The following is a 19,421-nucleotide window of genomic DNA, read 5'->3' as shown; positions in this document are numbered from 1 at the left end:
CGGGACAACGCAACATTTGTATAACTCTATATAAAAAAATAATAAAATTTTTAAGTGAAGAATTCCACATGAAGGATTTCTTCTTTTCTCACTATAATGTTGACATTCTCAAGAAGACAACTTTAATTAGAAAAATGCGTAACAAAGGGTCCAGCAGTGGAGGGTTGGATTTGTTAGCAGTGGGCCAACAAGTTGTTCACAGCTCAACATTTTCAACTAGGCTTGGCAATTTATCACACGATCTGTTAACTCGACTCAAAATGACACAAAAATAACGAGTTTCAGATCTAACATGTTAACTAATTGGGTCTTTGTCTGATCACACGTTAACGGTTCTTAATAGATATGAGTGCATGAACTAGGCCCAAAGCATTTTGAAGGAGAAGCAAGTCCCTAGAGAATGCTTTGTTGTTTTTGCCAGAAGCTGCTAAGTGTTTGGTGTGATGTTATGTTGAGATTCTCCCGACGATGATAAAGTTTTTTGGCAATTGTCGAAATGCTTGGTGATGATATGCTAACACTGAAAAATGGCTTGGCATGAGAGCTTGAGGTATGGGAGTTAAAGGATTCACAAGTTTAGCAGATGAGAGTGCATGAGCTTCCTTTGGTGTTAGCTTGAGTGTGGAATGAGGGCTTAAGGATTTTCTTGGTGTCTTGGTGAGCATTTGACACTGGTGGTTGAGGTTTCAAAGGTAGAGGATGAGAAGTGGAAGGAAAAAGCTTAAAGCTTGAGGAAATAGAAAACAATGGGCTTGAGGTTATAGGTTGTTGGGAAATTAAGAATGAATTTCTTAATTCTTATAACAAAGAGAAGGATTTCTTGCAGTAGGGAGAGGAACAATACATTTTGTTCAAGCTCAATGACCCGAGTAGTACTTTGGAAACAAGCAAGCCCACTCCTAAAAAATGCACTGACACCCAGCCCATTTAATCCACTCAAATGAATAATGATTGACCTCAATGAACAGTAATTGGCCAAATGCATTTTCATTCCTAAAAAATGCGCTGGCACAAAGTCTAGTCAATTCGTATTAAAATATTATTAATTTTTTTATAAAATAATAAAAACCAAAAGTATTATTTTGTAGATAGATTTCCGATAAAATTTTCCAACTAATCCCGAAGCGCCACGTGTCACTATCTGTTTACAATAATTTAGTTAAGATTGAAAAGTGGTGTAAAGTGGAAGATGATGGTTAGGTATTTGTAGAAAAATAATAATAATTTTTTTTAAAATTTTTATATATTTTTAAATTTTTATTAAGTTTATTAATCTGGATCGTTGGATTTGAAAAAGATTGAAATCCAACCACCCAGATTTGGACACATGGTCAATAGTCATAATTCTAACTGTTTTCTTTTTTCTTTTTTCTTTTTTACGTTTTTTGGGCAAAAATCGTGAATTGTTGATTTAGGAATCGGACGGCCCAAAACTCGACACGTCATTAGCCGTTGGGTTTGAATTTCAAATTTTTTTTACCATTGAAAATCCAACGAACGAAGACGCGCCACGTGGCTTCTTGCAACTCCCAATTATTACACCTACAACAACAGGCCCCGTTGTCTTTTTCTGTCTGGAACACACACCCTACGCGCGCATGTTTCCCACGCGCCTGACGCAAAAAACAAATAAAATAAAAAAAGAGAATAAAAAAAAGGTGTCGGCCTCGCTGGATGCCAATGTGACGTCACATAGGCCGAGACATTGCTCAGCACGTTTTGGCTCAGCCTACAAGCTGGATTGGGCTGGATGCCAGCCTATTCAGCTCGGCTGGAGTGGATTTTGATGGTGCCAGCCTATTTTTAGGCTTTGGACCAGCCTATCTCCATGGGCTGGAATTACTGGGAGAGGAACATTGCATTTTCTTTACAAATAAATCTTTATGCCCTACCATTTACTACTACGATCTAATAATATTTCTACTATTCCTTCACTTGTAAAAGACCTTAAGATCAATTCTCGCCAAAGACAAATTTGAACCACATTATTTCTAGCCCATTGTAAGGCTGGCTAATCTCACCCTCTCCACCCCCTCCCTTTTAGTGTAAATAATATCATTTGTTCAAAAAAAGTCTTCCCACAGCAGCTCCAGTAAAGAAAAGACCAGAGCAGAAGACATGAGCACTTAAAACACGGAAACCAGTATAGCTCCAAAAATCATTATTTTACCAACATGAATACTCGGTAACAAGAAACCGAGTTTAAATAAGAGGTACTAATTAACGCAGCATGTAAAACCATGCATACAAAGATTTCTATAAATCCTTCCCCCACAATAGACCACTAATTCACCATCATGACAGGCACAGGAATGAATAAAACGTTCAGAGTTTAAATCGGGTAATAATTCATCTCATGGCAAAGGAAGTAGTGTGCTTAGGCATTCAACATGCCGGAGTTCTTCTTGCACTCGGACAGCATATCCATGTAGAACTGGCACTTGCTTATATCACTTCCAAAGTGGTTGACACACTGCAATGTCAACAAATAGACTGAAGTTAGTTCTGAAACCAATTCACACTTCCCATTTCATTTCATTTCAGTAATAAGGATCAGTCAAATAAATTACAAGATAAATGTTGAAACAAGAACATTTTGATGGTCAAATAAACCGACGTGAAAACCATTAAAAAGATAATTCATATCTCAACTACCTAGAAAACTCTTCCAGATGCATGAAACGTCATTACACAAATATCTCATGATTCATATCATCGTTTGGTTATTTCACCAAAAATAAAAACACAAGGATATCCATGCCAAACATTACAACACCCTTCTGAAAAGCACTTGAAAATCCAGGATATTTGGAATGAAAATTCCACAGGGGATTCTGTAGATTACTCATTCGATGCTAAAACAACAAAAGGAAACTAGATATTATGAAATTACAAATAAAAAAATCCACGCTAGGCACCACAAGTTCTTGGAAACGGGTATAAAAAAAATTCTAGCAAGATACTACCAAATTTCACACCAAAGAAATGCAATGCAGCAGGGCAAGAGAAGATAAAATATAAATTAAACACTAGAAGGGTACATTCCTATTCCTCCCCTTACTCATCCACAAGTATAACAAAGAAACATAATAACATTTACTTGAGACACTAAATTCTCAGGAAAATAAAAGGAAAATGGTGTAGAGTTCTGCATACATCTTGGAATGCCTTGGAGTGATTACTGCATGCATCTGAGCCACCCATGCTGCTAGCCATGGGGACTGGAGCACCAGCAGTGGCCTCAGAGACTACAGTTTCATGTTGAATAGTGCGAGGACCCATCACGGCATCCACAGCTCTGTGTGCCACGGCACTTCCCGTACCAAAAGCCATACCTGCAACACGAGGGGAAGTCAGACATACAAGACCAATTTTTATTATCGTGCAAACACAGAAATAAGCAACCAGACAAACAAATTACCCTGTGCTATGGTTGATCCAATTCCGGAAAGCATAGATCCACCACTTCCAGACTGAGCCGGAGCTGGAGGAGGAGCTTGGCGAACTGCATTGTAACACAGATAATGCAATTAGAGGTGAAAGGGCAATATTATATATTGACAAACAAAATAAATCTTGCTGCAATAAATGTTAATTTAGCAATAGTGCTAATTTATCAGTAATGTCCTAAATAAGTACCAGGCTGAGGAGGGTTGCGTGCAGGTGCATGACGGGGAGCTGGGCGGGCAGATCGACCTGCAAAAGGAGTTCAACGAGCAATAAACTAACCATACACAACCCGTAAATGGGGAAAATGAATACACATTTAAATCACTGTGACATGAAGACATCAAACCCAAACTCAAGCTCTCTCCAAAAGTTACTACAACAAAAATGCATAGTGTTTATCCCAGCCATGGGAACATACAAGCCCTAAAATTTCATAATAGAATTCACATCTAATAACTTTCATTCGGTTACGAACATCGTAACAACATGTAAAGCGCACTACAAAAGGAAAAACACAATTCATAAAGCATCCCTTATGTCTCTGTGGATGTATTAATTCGCCTAGCCAAACAATAAACCTAATTCAGAAAACCAAATGAAAACGATTAGATAAAAATCTTTATAAATTAAGTTAAACCCTAGAACCTCCATTTCCTTGGAAATAAACCCTAGAACCTCCATTTCCTTGGAAATTAGAAACCCTAGAACCCTAACCCTAATTAAACAGCGACATCCACATATGCTATTGTACAAGAAAAATAAATTTCATATCGATTCATGGTTTTCTCAGCAAACCCGAAACCCTAGAATCAACGAAAACAAATGGAAACCAAACCCAACGGAGGATTCTGATCTACATAATAAAAAAGCAGAAAACAGATACAAGGAAGAGAAGATTCTGCGGCGCGTACCTCCTGAGCGGCGAGCCATGGCAGCGAATATCGGGGAGAGCTTAACAAATTGAAGAAGAGGCGTCTGGGAAAACCTATCTGGCCTCCCAAAGGCCCTCGAACGCTTTATTTTATATGCAAAAGAGTGTGTATACGCTATGCCAACGAATCATGCGCTCGGATACGTGGCCCTACCCTGTTCTACTATTTTATGGTCTTCTTTTGTACTTTGACATTTTGATGAGGATCACCGTTAACTCATTTTGACTGGCTATGCGATCCCGGCCGTGGTTGTTAGATAAGGTCATGAGTGAAAAATTGGAATTATCTAGAAACAAATAAGCATGTAGGGACCAGATCACCTATAGATCCTTTCTGTGAGAATCCTAAAGATCAATTAATCATGGTCCTTCATTCAATGTTGAACGATTGTAAATCAATTGCACTAGCTCCTAAATTTCCTCTGTTCTTTGTTCTAACCAAACCTTTAGAATATTATGAATATTCTCATGTCATCCTTATCTTTGAGAACTCCTGATCGAATCAAGACTTAGCCAAATCCACTTTTGAGCTTCAAGTGTCCTTCATCAATTCAAACTCGGCTAAAGTAGTTTAGGTTGGGCTACTTGAACCTGTCTAACCATGGCCGAACTTATAACCTTACTCGGCCCAAATCCATTAATCTGGGCCCAAACAAGTTCTAATAGATAAATTTTTCCTATTTTATCTGTGATTTTCTTCATTTAATTTTCTATATCTTTTAATTGACGCACATATGCCATTTGGAGGTTGGATTAATTGCTTCATCCTTCCATTTCAGATTTACTCAAATCATGTTCTTTGTTTTTGTTATTTTATTTTTACAGCAAACATAATTATTGAGAGTTAAAACAAATTGATGGCATGAGTTCACCTGCATTTTCCATGGTAGTATTTGTCACTCTTCATCTCACACTTTTAATTTCTTCTTTTTAGTATTTGTCACTCTTCATCTCACACTTTCAATTTCTTCTTTTTAGTATTTGTCACTCTTTCTCCCACACTTTCAATTTTTTCTTTTCATCTTTGGCTACGTAGGCAATGTTGTTCTCATGATTTCTTCAATTGTATAATATTTATTTTATGAGGAGGTCACTAAGGTAGACAATTTGGTGAGGTGATGTGGATACATAAATTAACCACATCTAATAGGAGAATGACACATGGACAATACACTCAACGTGACGAGTTTATCCTTAACATCGGAAGTTGACCACAAAATTACCTAAAGGGAATAAGACGTAGTTTGCCTTATAAGTAATTGAATTTTATGCCACTAACGGGCCATGAGCTCTGAGGGTTACCCATGCCATACATTATGGGTTTTTTGGCCCACCCATGACATAGATTATGGGATCTCCTGGCTCTCCAGGCTCTTCAGGTCATACCCATACCATACCTGTACTCTTACCAATATAAACCATTAAGACTACTAGATGGCCGTATTATGAGACTAGGCTGCATTATTAAGGACTGGCTAATATGCTTTGCCTCCCATTCCAGTGCTTGCTAGGGTTTATTCCCTATAAATAGCTAAGTTTTTATAGGAAATAGAAATCGCCACTTACTATTCAGAATTCTCTCACATTATATTTTTTTCTCTACCTTTTCTTAGGCTCTTTTGATAGACACCTCCCTTTTTCTGGGGTGTTCGTCAATTAGGCCACTGTGTTTGTTCTCTTATAGGTGGAATTTTGTCAAATCAGCCACGGACAAAATTTGCATTCATAGGTGATGCATGAATGATGCAACTGATGTAAGATTACAGGTTTGACGTGAAACAATGGTATGAAGATTTGATGTTTTTGCTTCCATGATTCTTTATTCCCTTTCCTACTCTATTCTTAATTCAATTGGTTTAAGAATTAGATTTGTGACCTGTAAAATTGTTTCATCCAGTATTTGCTTGTATAAATGATTATTGACAACATTGAACCTTCTTTTACGATGATGATTGTTGTTTCTGTTTCACAGGTGCTTAATTACAGGGAGAAATATGGACATTTATGATCTTGTGATGCCTTGGCCTGTTAGACATCAAAGTCAACATCAATCAAAGCTTGATTTGTGGATCAAATATTAGAGAATGAATTAAACTGTAATCACTATAATTAGGTCCTAAAGTTTAGCTATTTGTCTGCTAGCTTACTTATTTTAGACTAAATGTATTCCTATATAAGTATTGTAAACAAGTTGTACAGATACACATAATATACAAGAAAACTATTTCTTCATTATCAAATTCTTTATGGTACAAGAGTGCCATCCTAATGCCTAATATTGCTCACTTTTGCTTTCACCTATATCATCGACCACTATATCTGAAACTCCAACAAAGAAGTCAACCACCATCACCTCACCTATAGAGGTTATGGATTTCAATGATCCCTATTATATTCACCACTCAGACCATACTAGGCACTCTCTTGTCACTCAACTCTTGGAGGGTGACAACTACACGACGTGGAGTCATGCCATGGTGATTTCTCTTAAGGCCAAGAATAAACTCGACTTTGTTGACGGCTCAATCAAAGCGTCGTTGGAGGATGATCCCAAATATGAAGCTTGGAGAAGATGCAATCAAATCGTGAAATCATGGATCCTAAACTTAGTTAGCTCAGACATGACCAATACTGTGATCTTTTCCAATACAGCCGTTGAGGTTTGGTCAGACCTTACAGATCAGTTCTCACAAGTTAATCTTTCCCGTATTTTCGAACTTAAATGAGGGATCGTTGAACATCGTCAACACCAACAGTCCATAACAACTTACTACACAACACTTAAGTTCATTTTGGGACGAACTGGGAATGTCCAACCCTCCACATTCATGTAATTGTGAAGGGTTGAAAAAGATTTCTAAAAGGGAAGAGCAGGAGCAAATCCTCCAGTTCCTCATGGGATTGAATGACATATATTTTGTTGTTCGTGGACAAATCCTTTTGATGCAGTCACTTCCGAATATCAGAAAAATCTACTCACTTCTATTCCAAGAAGAAAAACAGCAACAATTGATGATGCTCATGACACATTATTCATGCCATGAATGTGACAAAAGGCACAAAGAACACAAGAAATAAGCAGCCGGTAAAATCACAAGACAACAAAGGGAAATCCTTTCTTTGCACATACTGTGAAGGTGATACACACAAAGCTAATCGTTGCTTCTACATTATCGGTTTTCCACTAAGGCACAAGTTCCAGGGCAAGGCAGTCAAGCCACCAAACAAGAACAAGCGTACCACATCCAACAATGTTCACAATGCCAAACCCGCCACTGTAGAAAATGCACACCAGAACTTTCCCCACTTCACAGAGAAGGAGTACAATTAGATAAGGGCCTTACTTGGTAAAAATAAGTTTTATGGAAATGTAATAGGTAAACCTAATACCAAAGACTATTCAACTTGGATTATTGATAGTAATGCTAGTGATCATATATCCTCTTCATCTCATCTTTTAAATCAAACACCTTACCATGATTCTGTTGGTTTACTTAATGGCTCACATATAGATATCCTATATGTTCGATTAGTACAACTTTATCCAAATTTATTCATCAAAAATGTCTTTCATGTACCTTCTTTTCGGGTCAACTTACTCTCAATCATTAAAATTACTCGTGACTTACATTGTATCGTCATTTTTCATCCTAATTTTTGTATCTTACAGGACCCAAAAACGATGAAGGTGATTGGCCTAGGGAAGGAGCATAACAGTTTCTATTATTTGTCCAAACACACAACCATCAAACCATCATCAGAAATCTGAACCAACGCTGTCTCCACCACTCAACATTTATGGCACTACCGCCTAAGACATCCCTTTGATGCACCATTACAATTTTTATCTAGAAGAATTCCCAATGTTTCCTTTCATCCTAACAAGCATTGTGAAATTTGTCCGATGGCAAAACAAACTCGTCTACCTTTCAATTTAAGTTCAATTTCAACACGTGCACCTATTGATCTCATACATTGTGACATTTGGGGTCCCCATCGCACTCATTCACATTCCAATGCCCATTATTTTTTAACTATTGTGGATGATTTTTCCCACTGCACTTGGGTGCATCTTATGGCCTTTAAATCTGAAACACAAAACTTACTAAAATCCTTTATAGCCTTTGTTAAAACACAATTCCAATGCAACATTAAACAAGTCAGGGCAGACAATGGGAGTGAGATTCTTTCAATCCATCATTTTTTTAAAGATTTGGGAATTCTTTTCCAACATTCTTGCCCAGCAACACCACAACAAAACGCAGTCGTTGAGCGCAAATATCATGATCTCTTAAAAGTTGCTTGTGCTCTAAGATTCCAAGCTCACTTACCACTTACATTTTGGGGGGAAAGCATTCTTACTACTGCTTATAGAATAATAGATTACCTACACTTGTCCTCTCCAAAAGCACACCATATGAAAAGCTCTATAACACCATACCCCATTACAACCACATGAAAGTCTTTGGCTGCTTGTGTTACGCCACCAACACTAAACCTTCACACAAACTTGATCCAAGGGCATGCATATGTATTTTTGTGGGCTACCTTTGTAATATCCTTCATTTAAGCAAGAGTGAAATGCAATTATAATTGTTTTTATACAAAATTTTAGTCTACTTTGTTTTTATTTGTTTAATAGCTTTTAATACTATACTTTTCATTTATTAGATTTCTTATTATTGTTATTATTATAATTGTTTTAGGGTACAAATAAGGATCTATTTTTGGGTATAGTAATGAAGTAGTATTTAAATATATATATATATATATATTAACAAAAGAAAAGAAAAGAACGTTCTTTCACGTTCTTCCTTTATGTACGATGGAAACAAAGAAGCTGGGAGGAGGTGGCTCTTCCACAGCTTTAAGAAGAAAAAAAATCTTCTTTCTTCATTCTCAAATCGGATAAAGGTTAGGAAATCTTGTGATAGGTCGATATTGGATTGATCAAAGGAGTGTGTTATAGAGAGTTGCTCATCTCCTATTGCATTAAGGAGTGTTTTCAGCAGAAGATGAACTGAGAAGAGACACAGAGGTCTCTAAGCAGGAGGTGGATGGCCTAGGAAGCTAGGTTTTCATCATGGCTATGATAGGATTGGGTAGGATTTGAGAAACTATAAAAGGGGTTGCAAAAAAGTGGGAAAACATCAGAAATAGAAAAGGGGGTAGAGAAATTGAGAGATAGAGAACGTGATTTTGAAGAAAAATTCAAAGATTTGAAGGGTTCTTTAGATGAACAAAATTAATCAAATTCAAGGTAACGGTTCTGGGAAACGTTCTATATGTATTAATTTAACTATTTCTTACTTAAGTACACATACAAGTTTGATATACATATTGAATTCAAATTGAATATGAATACTGTTTCTGATGGTTATTTGAATATAAATATTCGAAATGAAATTTAGATCCATGATGTAGGAGTAAAGTGGGGTTGTCGGAAAGAACTTCAGAAATTTAAAGTGGTGACTATTAGTTTTTGTATAATTGAGCCAAACTCTTAATAGGTACCAGGTCTCTGGTGAGCCCACAATGCATAGATTCTTTAAGGGTAATTCGGGACTAGAAACGAAGAGTTTAGGCAATATGAATAACAAAATGGGGAGTTCAGGGATGTTTAGGGATGAGGCTTAGTTCATATATTTAAACACTCGGGATCAAGTGGTATAAGTACGGAATGGGACGTACAAGGTTTGGGTGTTTAGTTATGTGGATTAACGGGTATAGTTAAGGCATTTGCATTTCATTTTTACGCATCATTTTGATCATGGTTTTAATTATGATATGTTAATTATACTTTATTATTTTAAATGAAGGTATATGTCCCTACTGAGCTTTTTAAACTCACCCTAACGAAATTTTGCAGGTACAGAACTAGAAACCTAAAGGTCTGCTTGCTGTCTGTTGTGTAACTATGTATAAAGAAATAAAAAGATGAGTTTGTTGGCTTTTGCTCTCTTGTTTGAATAAAGAACTACTTTTGTGTGAACTCTGAGTAGTTCATAAGTTGAAATTTAGGTTGAAACTTTCAATAATATGTTGTTCAGTTAAATTTTAATTTTATTCCAAGCAAGTTATACATGCTTTTATTTCAAGTCACATTCTTAATTATATTAGTTAAGATTATAATTAAGGTGTGATTCACTTTCTAAACCAAGGTTTACGTTAATCTTTGGCTTGGGGCGTGACAATTTGGTATCAGAGCTCTAGGTTTTGTTTAACCGTATGTGTTTATTTGTTATTTGATCACTAACTTTATATGATGATGTTTAGATGCATCCTGCAAATGGAAATGATGCATGGGGTGGATTTAAGCTGGGGCCCAACGGTTTAGAGCCTTATAATGAAGACTTGTACCATACCCGCCTTCATAATGAAGCCTTTATGGAGTTGGTGTATGATACATATGAAAGCAACCATAGAAGAATGTTTTACAGGCCAGAGATGCAACGGAAAGTAGTTTGGCATATAAACAAGTTGCTGAACATCAAGACTCAATACCATATCCAGATAGAGTCTAGTGAAAATCTTTATGGTGATGTGATGAACCATGTGACAGCTTTAGGTGGAAATATATGGTCTCCGCCAAGTGTTAATTTAGCTCAGGTTCCAGTTCAAGTTCTAGCTCAAGGGGTACCAAAAATTCCGAAAGGCCTATCTTATAATGTAGCTTTTATTCCTACACCATTAGTTACTCCTCCACCTATTATCTCCATCCATTCTGAGTTTGATGATGAAGATGACCTTGAAGAGGACCTTGTTGAACCTTTTGAAAGTGTTGGACTTCCTGAATGTCAGTTCGATTTAAATGAAGACTAAGTTCAGGTTTGGGAAGTGACTAGTGTAAATAATTTGCAGTGAAGGGCTGATATGAATGGCTGATTTTTGGTGTGATTAGTGTACAACCTTATATATGCTTTTGGGAGAAGTAATAGCCTTCAAAGGATAGGCGTTGATGCATTTTTACTGTTGTTCGTAACAGAAGTTTCGATGTACTTTTGTACTTTATGAAACGTGTTTCTTATAGCTTTTGGGAAAGCTTTGTAAATTATGTGTCGCTACTGATGTTAACCTATAACCAATAAGTTAGCAATGTATAATAGGTGTGTTTATTTTAATTTATACGTCTAAAGTTTGACTTATATTTTTTAGATTGTATTCTTTTGTTCTGCTTGGTTTTGTGTTGATTGAACTACTGTTGGAAAGAAAACAAAAAAGGGGTGAATCAGACTTGTTTCACATCTTTTGTACAAGTATAAAAAGAGAAAGTAACTACTGATTGATTTTATATAACATAGTATTGCATTCCAACAAAAGTAGCTTTTATTCAACATATGATACTATCTATTTGAATGATTGTTTTTAGTTGATTTATTATTATTTCTTAAGGTACAGCTACAAAGTATATTTTGTAAGCGAATGTGATCAAGTTTCTTTAAGTGGTTTACTCTTATTGGACTGATTTGCTTGGTCATGATTAAACTTACAAACTTCTTGTTTTATTTCTCCTTAAGTTCTCTATTCTTTAAGGCATTTTATTTTAAATATTATTATGGTAGATTTATTTTTCAAATTTTGGTTATAGAGATGGCGGAAGTAGAAGGACTTGGCGATAATGGTATGAACAATAATAATATGGAAGTATTATTAGCTATTCATGATATGGCATCAGCGATTTGTGAGACAAATCAACATAACCATGAACCTCATGAGGAAACAGAAAGTGATCAAATAATGAGGATTCAAGGGGAATTTTGGAAGGCCCGACCATCAATATTTAAAGGTGACCCAAACCTAATGCAAGCGGAGGAATGGTTACGCCAGATTAAGAGAAAATTGAATGATCAGAGGGTTCGGGAAAATCTGAAAGTAACAATTGCTTGTACTTACTTGGAATGACAAGCTTATCACTGGTGGGAATCCGTGCTAGTTAATCTTGATCTTCAAATTACAACTTGGACAACATTCGAGGTTGTATTTTTTGAGAAGTAATTCCCTGAGCCTATGAGAGTCATGAAGACCAAAGAGTTTGCAAATCTTTGCCATAATGAAATGACTGTGGCACAATATATGTCGAAGTTTGAAGAATTAATGCGTTTTGCACCTTACATGATTCCAGATGAGACTACTAAAGCAACAAAGTTGGAAGAAGGATTAAGGCAGAGATCAAAGAAAAAGTGGAACTTTTTAAACTAAAGAGGTATGCTGAGATTGTTAATCGTGCTTTAATGGCAGAACATGGGATTTTATGTTCTAAAAGAGCTTTGGAGTATAAAAACCCAGGTGTAGGGCAAAGTAGTAAATGCCCAAGGTTTGTTCCACCTCGCTTTCAACAAAATCAAACACTCTTTGGTCAAACTTGAGGACAATCTTGCTTTTATTGTGGGCAATTAGGACACTATCAAAGGGAATTTCCAAGGTTGTAAATGAACTAGGCACCTAAAATTCCACAACCACACCTCCATGCACCACCCCCACCATATCATGCTTCTTACCAACCTTCATTGAATCAATTTAGAGGACTTGTTAATCAACAGGCACAATGTCCAAAAGGACAACCTGCACCAGGGAGATCTAGGGCATTGCCAGGTGTTAGGAGACCCGGACAACTTGCTCAAGGTCTAGTTTATGCTGTTGGTCAAGTAGCAGGATTAGTGGAAGGTACATTTCTAATATTTAACTTATTAGCTAGGATATTGTTTGACCCTGGTGCTACGAATTCATTTATATCTACATCATTTGCATCTATTCTCGAGTTAAAATCTGAATCTATAAAACGTCCATTTTTGTTCGAATCTCCTTGGGGAAGTTGTGTGGAAGTAAATCGAGTATGTAGATCATCCACAATAGATATATTACATCATAAATTGAATTGCAATGTTGTTGTTGGACTTGTTGGATTATGATGTAATATTTGGAACGGATTTGCTTAAGCGATTTGAAGCTATTATTGATTGTGGAAAGAAATTGATAACCTTGACAACCCCAGATGGAGAAAAGTTTACTTTCTATGGTGATACAAAGGTCTCAAAACCTAATTCGATTTTGGATAAAACAAAAGTGAATTATTTGAGAAACAAATTGGACATATGATTGCAGAAGGTATAAGTGAATCCAAAATTGAATCTATTCCTGTGGTGAGGGATTTCATTGATGTATTTCGAGAAAACTTACCAGGATTACCACCTATTAGAGAAATAGAATTTTCCATTGAGACGTATCCAGGAACATCACCTATTTCTATACCTCAACATCGTATGGCACCAGCGGAATTGAAGGAACTCAAAAAGCAACTTCAAGAGCTTCAAGAGAAAGGTTTAATTCGGCTTAGTACATCACCTTGGGGTGCTCCTGCCTTATTTGTAAAGAAAAGTGATTTAACCCTTAGGTTGTATATCGATTATCGTTTACTAAATAGAATCATGATAAAGAATAGGTACCCTTTACCTAGGATTGATGATTTATTTGATCAATTGAGAGGTGCTAGATATTTTTTGAAGATTGATCTTCGTTCTGGTTATCACCAACTTAGAGTAAAGGCAAAAGATATACCAAAAATTGCTTGCAGAACTCGATATAGACATTATGAGTTTTTCGTCATGTCGTTTGGATTAACAAATGCTCCTGCAGCATAACTTAATGAATCAAGTTTTCCAGCCATATTTGGACCAATTAGTTATTGTCTTCATTGATGACATTCTTATCTATTCCAAGTCTAAGGAAGAGCATGAAGAACACTTGTTAATCGTTTTACAGACATTAAGAGAACATAAATTGTTTGCCAAGTTAAGTAAGTGTGAGTTTTGGCTGACTGAAGTAATATTTTTAGGACATGTTATTTCAAATAAAGGCGTCACAGTGGACAACTTAAAGGTGGAAATAGTGTTGAATTGGAATCAACCCAAAAATGTTCATGAGATACGAAGTTTTCTAGGTTTGGCTAATTATTATAAAAGATTTACTAAAGATTTTTCTCGATTAGCTGCTCCAATGACCAAGTTGACACAAAAATGAGCTAAATTTGTTTGGACTGATGAGTATGAAGAATCATTTTGAGAATTAAAAGTTTGATTGACAACCGCTCCTATGTTAATCATTCCTGAAACATGAGTTGGCTTTATAATTTACATAGATGCGTCATTACGTGGACTATGATGTGTTTTGATGCAATCTAACAGAGTTGTTGCTTATGCTTCTCGTCAACTAAAACCACATGAAAAAAATTTAACCGACACATAACCTTGAATTGGTAGCCATTGTTCATACATTGAAGACATGGAGACATGACTTGCACGGGGCATGATTTGAACTCTATTCTGATCATAAAAGTTTGAAATACTTATTCACACAAAAAGAGTTAAATCTAAGGCAACAACGGTGGATGAAATATTGAGAAGATTATGACTTTGGTTTACATTACCATCCAAGAAAGGCTAATGTTGCAGCAGACGCCTTAAGTAGAAAATCCTAAGGATTTGTGGCTAATTTGTATTATCAAAAGTTAAAGATAAGGGTGGGCAAACGGGTACAGGAACCGTGGGTCAAGGCGGGTAATCAAGGTTCGGGGCGGGTAAGGGCCAGTTCCTAATGTTGGAAAAACAGAACGAGGCGAGCCTTTGATGTTTTCAGGGCGGGCCGGTTCCAAAAGTATAGGAACCGCAGGTACCTGGACCGGCCCGTTTAGTTTCAACCCTAGCCAATTCCCACATCCCGAGTTCCAGAATTCACCCTTAGTGTCTCTCAGACTCTTAAACTCTCCCTCCCTTGTCCCTCTTTATCCCTTCCTTCGATTCTAACTCAGACTCTTACTCACAATGCTCATCACCGTCGGGACCAACACAAGACAACACCACCTTTGCCGTCACGACCACCATCACCCTATCACCACCATCGAGCTCCAACTCTCAGACTCTCACAGTGCCATCGTGAACAACACACGACACCACCTCTGCCGTTGCAACCACCATCATCGCATCACCACCGTCGAGGTCACTGCCACCACCAGTGGTCCAATACCACTACCAACCATCATCCCTCTAAAATTTAGGTAATTTTGAATTAGGTTTTATTATTAATGTGAAATTGTGAGTATCTGGGATTCTGGGGTAGGGATTTTAGGGGTTTTAAGTTAGAATTTGTAGATTGATGATTGAATCCTATTGCCACCATTTATGCTTTTCTTAAAATTTGCAGAGTGATGATTGATATGTTGCCACCATTTATGGTTCTTCTCTTTGCATCTACCAATTTTTTTCCACTGTAATACTGATAACAAAGTTTGGGTTCTTTTTTGACTTTGCATATTAAGCGTTGCCTGATAGTTTAAGAAATTACATCTGTATTTGGTTTATTACCAATTGTCCTTGAAGTTCAGATTGGTTAGAATGGTTCTACATACAATTGATTATTCTCAGCACATAGGAATCTCATATATGCATGTATTTAGTATTTACATGAATGCCTGCCAAATCTCACTTTGCTTTGAAATATTGTTTTGATTATCTATATATAAATACACAAGTGAGATTTGGGAGTTCACTAGAGAGAAGTATATAGGAGAGAGTTAGTGCAATTTTTATTTCTGTAATCAAATGAAAATTTCTACTTGTACCCAATGTTAAAGCCGTTTTTGCAGATTGTAAAAGGAAATCCCATTGTAATACTGCCTTAAATTGAGTACCTAGAATGATGGTTCTAGAAACAAGAAGGCACAGATTTCACCAGGGAAGCATCTTAGTAGAGTTTCAAGCTTTATTGCAAGCTCTCCGATAATAAGCATATCAATCAACAGTGTTTTGACAATTGACAAACTAAAAGAAAAGAGATTTAGTCCAATGAAATACCTTCATTGCATTCATAGATGGAATCAAATATTGAAATAAAGAGAAGAAAATATCAATGTTAAGAAGTTCCAATGTGAGATTGTTTTATAATAATCGACAGACACGGCTAATAAGTGCCAAAACCAACCTTAGATAGTACTCAGCTGCCAACTTCTCCAAGTTTGGCTTCAAATATATACATTTTCTGCACCAGGTTGCCATCCTACAAGAATATCCACTCCCACCTCAGAACCCATTTCAATGTAAGTTCCAATTTTTGGTTCACATATTTGTGAGATCTTAACTTTTCTCTTGAAATGCAATTTGGTCATTAGTATAAAATTTGCTTTCACATTTTACGTGTATATGAGGTTGCAACATTTTACTTGATGTTCAATCGGACTAAGGTAAGAAAGTTATGGATTTGATTATCTATGTATCATTTTGTCATTATGCCAATTTCTGTACCCATGTGCATTTCTTTGATTGGTTTTAGGTGGGCAAGTACCACCTTTTGGTTTGTGGCACAACACCATGTATGATTCGTGGTTCACGAGACATTGAAGCAACTTTACTTAAACATTTAGGAGTGAAGCAAACTGTTAACAATTGTCCTTGAAGCAAACTATTAACAATCATAGATATAATTTCAAAAACCTGAATTAAGTGTTGCCTTATAGTTTGCTTCTCTCCTTGTTCCTAATTATTCCTAATCATGTTGCGGGTAAGTGAACCAGAGAAGTGAGGCTACTCTGTTGATTGGAAGAAAGTACTAGTCTTCTTCTTTGGAACCCAACAAATCACATATGTAAGTACTTAATAGTTAATAGATCTGCATGTTTTTCTTTAAACTAGTTTTTCTTTAAAATATTGCTAATGTAAGACAAATTTAGCATGATTCGAAATTGCTCTCTTCCTTTTTTTAGCATATAGTTTCTTTCTCTTGTTTTCATTTGGTTTCATATCGAGTATTAATGGGGATGGATTTATTTAGCACGTCTTTGATTTGGTTTCTCTTTGTTTTCATTTAGTACGTCTTTCTCTTGTTTTCATTTGGTTTCTTTCTCTTAATGGGGATGGATTTAGTAGTTGGTTTTATTCGTGATTTGAACTCTGAAGTTTTAATGGATTCTTGAGATGATTAATATTTTGTGATAATTTCATGAAATTGTTGTGTATATTTTGAAATATCTTTATTTGATTAATGAATATACTTCCATTATTTAATTTTTACAGATTTTTACATAATGTCTCAATCTCAAAGTCAAAGTACCCCTAGTACTAATGTGGCATCATCTACGGCTACATCACCATGTCCTCCACAACCAACACAAGCACAACCCACACAGTCAAAATCATCAATGCCTCCTCCAGAAAAAGAAAAGCACCACCTATTCCAAAGACAAAACAACCAACTATAATAGCTTCACTAGAATGATCTTCTTCTGAGAGATCTTGGGTTTGGGATCATGTCACTAAGTGTATCGTCTCAGAAATACAAGAAGTAGAAAAGGATAGAAAGAAAGAGATGACGAATGTACAAGTATTGAAGGCTAAATGTAAACCATTGTAACCTTCTTTTTGCATGTGATACTAGTGGGGGTGGAACCAGTACTTACATCAAGCATATCAATAAACATTGCAAGTCATATAAACCAACTGATGAGTTGCAAAAGGTTCTAGGCAGTTCTGGACCTTCTGGAGATGTCAAAAACATGCTTGTTACTAAAGGGTGGAGCCAAGAAGAAAGTGTGGAAGGTATTATTGAGTATATTATGATCGATGAGGTACCTTTTAGTGTTGTGAAGAGTGAAGGGTTTAGGTGGATGATGTGCAAAGTTCAGCTAGATTGCATGTTCTATCTCGAAGAACTATTGTGAAGAAGTTATTCAATATGTATGATACCATGAAAGATCAGTTAAAAAGGGAGATACACAATCATAGAGTGAGCTTGACTACTGATATATGGACAAGTGTGCAAAATTTGAACTACATGGTGCTAACTGCTCATTTTGTGGATGATGAATGGAATATGCACAAAAGGACTCTAATCTTTTGTTTGATTTCAAGTCATGAAGGCAAAGAAATAGGGAAGATGATTGAGCAATGTTTAGTTGAGTGGGAGATTGAAAAGGTAATGTGTATCTCAGTTGACGATGCATCGACTAATAAGGTGGCAATTGAGTATGTTATTCGTAAAATGCAGAAATGGCCTAATAGTAAAATTATTATGAATGGCAAGTTTATGAATGTGAGGTGCTTAGCTCATATTATCAACTTGGTAGTAAAAGATGGGTTGAAAAGATTAGATACAAGTGTGGATGTTTTTAGAAATGTCGTGCGGTTTGTGAGATCAAGTCCCCAAAGGTTTAGTTATTTCAAGAAATGTGTGGAGAATGAGAAGTTGGATAATAGGGGTCTAGTTGTTATGGATGTGCCTATTAGGTGGAATAGCACATACATGATGCTAGAATCTTGCTTGAAGTTTAAAAAAGCATTTGAAAGGATGTCCGAAGATGATGAAGCTAATATATACTCCACCTATTTCAGGGAAAAGGTGTTTAATGATGAAGGAGAAAAAGTGGCGAGTAAAGGGAGGGTTGGACCACCTAAGGAGGAAGATTGGGATGGTGCACAAGTGTTTGTAGAATTTTTGAAGGTCTTCTATCTTATAACTTTGAAAGTTAGTGCAAGTAAGTATCCCACATCTAATACAGCTGTTCATGATGTCATTGCTGTGGAAAACGAGATTGAAAAAGCTTTTTTTTGCCTGAATATATGGAAATTGGAGGAAGTGTAGAGTTGGCGCTACATGATATGACATTTAGCATGAAAGCCAAATATCGAAAGTATTTTGGTTCAATTGAGTCCCTTAATCAAATATTCGTAGTTGCCCTTGTCTTAGACCCAAGGTTCAAATTGAGGCACTACATGCACTTGTGTAGAAAGCAATTACAGCTTCCTGAAGAAGAGATTCAACAGAAAAGTAATAAAGTGAAGACATTGTTGAAGGCGATGTGTGATAAATATTCTTACCAAGCTTTCGGTTTAGAAACACAACCAAAAGGTGGAGAAGATTTAGTTGTTGACATTACTTGTTCAAGGGTAAAACAATCATCTTCTAGTGTGCCAACAGAAAATCCAATGATATTTAGTCAAATCATGAATGATTGAGAGAAGGAACTAGAAGACACCGAGGATATTGCGCCGACATA

General features: G+C 36.3%; 2 protein-coding genes across 2 annotated transcripts; one reads left to right on the top strand and one right to left on the bottom strand.

The window, feature by feature from the left end:
• Positions 1-2,146: 2,146 nt before the first annotated feature.
• LOC103956112 (coiled-coil-helix-coiled-coil-helix domain-containing protein 10, mitochondrial) lies at positions 2,147-4,499 on the bottom strand. Its single transcript, XM_009368054.3, has 5 exons — positions 4,362-4,499; positions 3,640-3,696; positions 3,422-3,505; positions 3,157-3,335; positions 2,147-2,473 (listed from the first exon to the last, which is right to left on the bottom strand). Exons 1-5 carry the CDS (start codon positions 4,378-4,380, stop codon positions 2,378-2,380), a joined length of 435 nt encoding a protein of 144 aa, XP_009366329.1. The 5' UTR covers positions 4,381-4,499; the 3' UTR covers positions 2,147-2,377.
• Positions 4,500-11,971: 7,472 nt separating this feature from the next.
• LOC125470146 lies at positions 11,972-14,019 on the top strand. The gene is made up of 4 exons (XM_048568690.1): positions 11,972-12,253; positions 12,922-13,045; positions 13,329-13,397; positions 13,484-14,019. The coding sequence occupies exons 1-4, from the start codon at positions 11,972-11,974 to the stop codon at positions 14,017-14,019; spliced, it is 1,011 nt and encodes a 336-aa protein (XP_048424647.1).
• Positions 14,020-19,421: the final 5,402 nt, after the last annotated feature.

This window comes from the organism of the source record quoted next, unplaced genomic scaffold (assembly GCF_019419815.1).
Source record: "Pyrus x bretschneideri cultivar Hongxiangsu unplaced genomic scaffold, Pyrus_bretschneideri_v1 Contig49, whole genome shotgun sequence".
Lineage (NCBI taxonomy): Eukaryota > Viridiplantae > Streptophyta > Magnoliopsida > Rosales > Rosaceae > Pyrus > Pyrus x bretschneideri.
The sequence above is the reverse complement of the archived record's forward strand: the minus strand, read 5'-3'. Positions and strand labels throughout refer to the sequence as shown.

Bases quoted from the DNA above. Each gene is read 5' to 3' on its own strand.
- LOC103956112 (XM_009368054.3), bottom strand. The intron at 3,506-3,639 runs GTACTTATTTAG...GTTACAATGCAG, and splicing joins ACGCAACCCTCCTCAGCCTG to TTCGCCAAGCTCCTCCTCCA. The intron at 3,336-3,421 runs GTAATTTGTTTG...CTCGTGTTGCAG, and splicing joins TGGATCAACCATAGCACAGG to GTATGGCTTTTGGTACGGGA.
- LOC125470146 (XM_048568690.1), top strand. From the start codon at position 11,972: ATGGCGGAAGTAGAAGGACTTGGCGATAATGGTATGAACAATAATAAT. The intron at 12,254-12,921 runs GTAACAATTGCT...GTTAATCAACAG, and splicing joins GGGTTCGGGAAAATCTGAAA to GCACAATGTCCAAAAGGACA. The intron at 13,046-13,328 runs GTACATTTCTAA...AGCGATTTGAAG, and splicing joins AGTAGCAGGATTAGTGGAAG to CTATTATTGATTGTGGAAAG.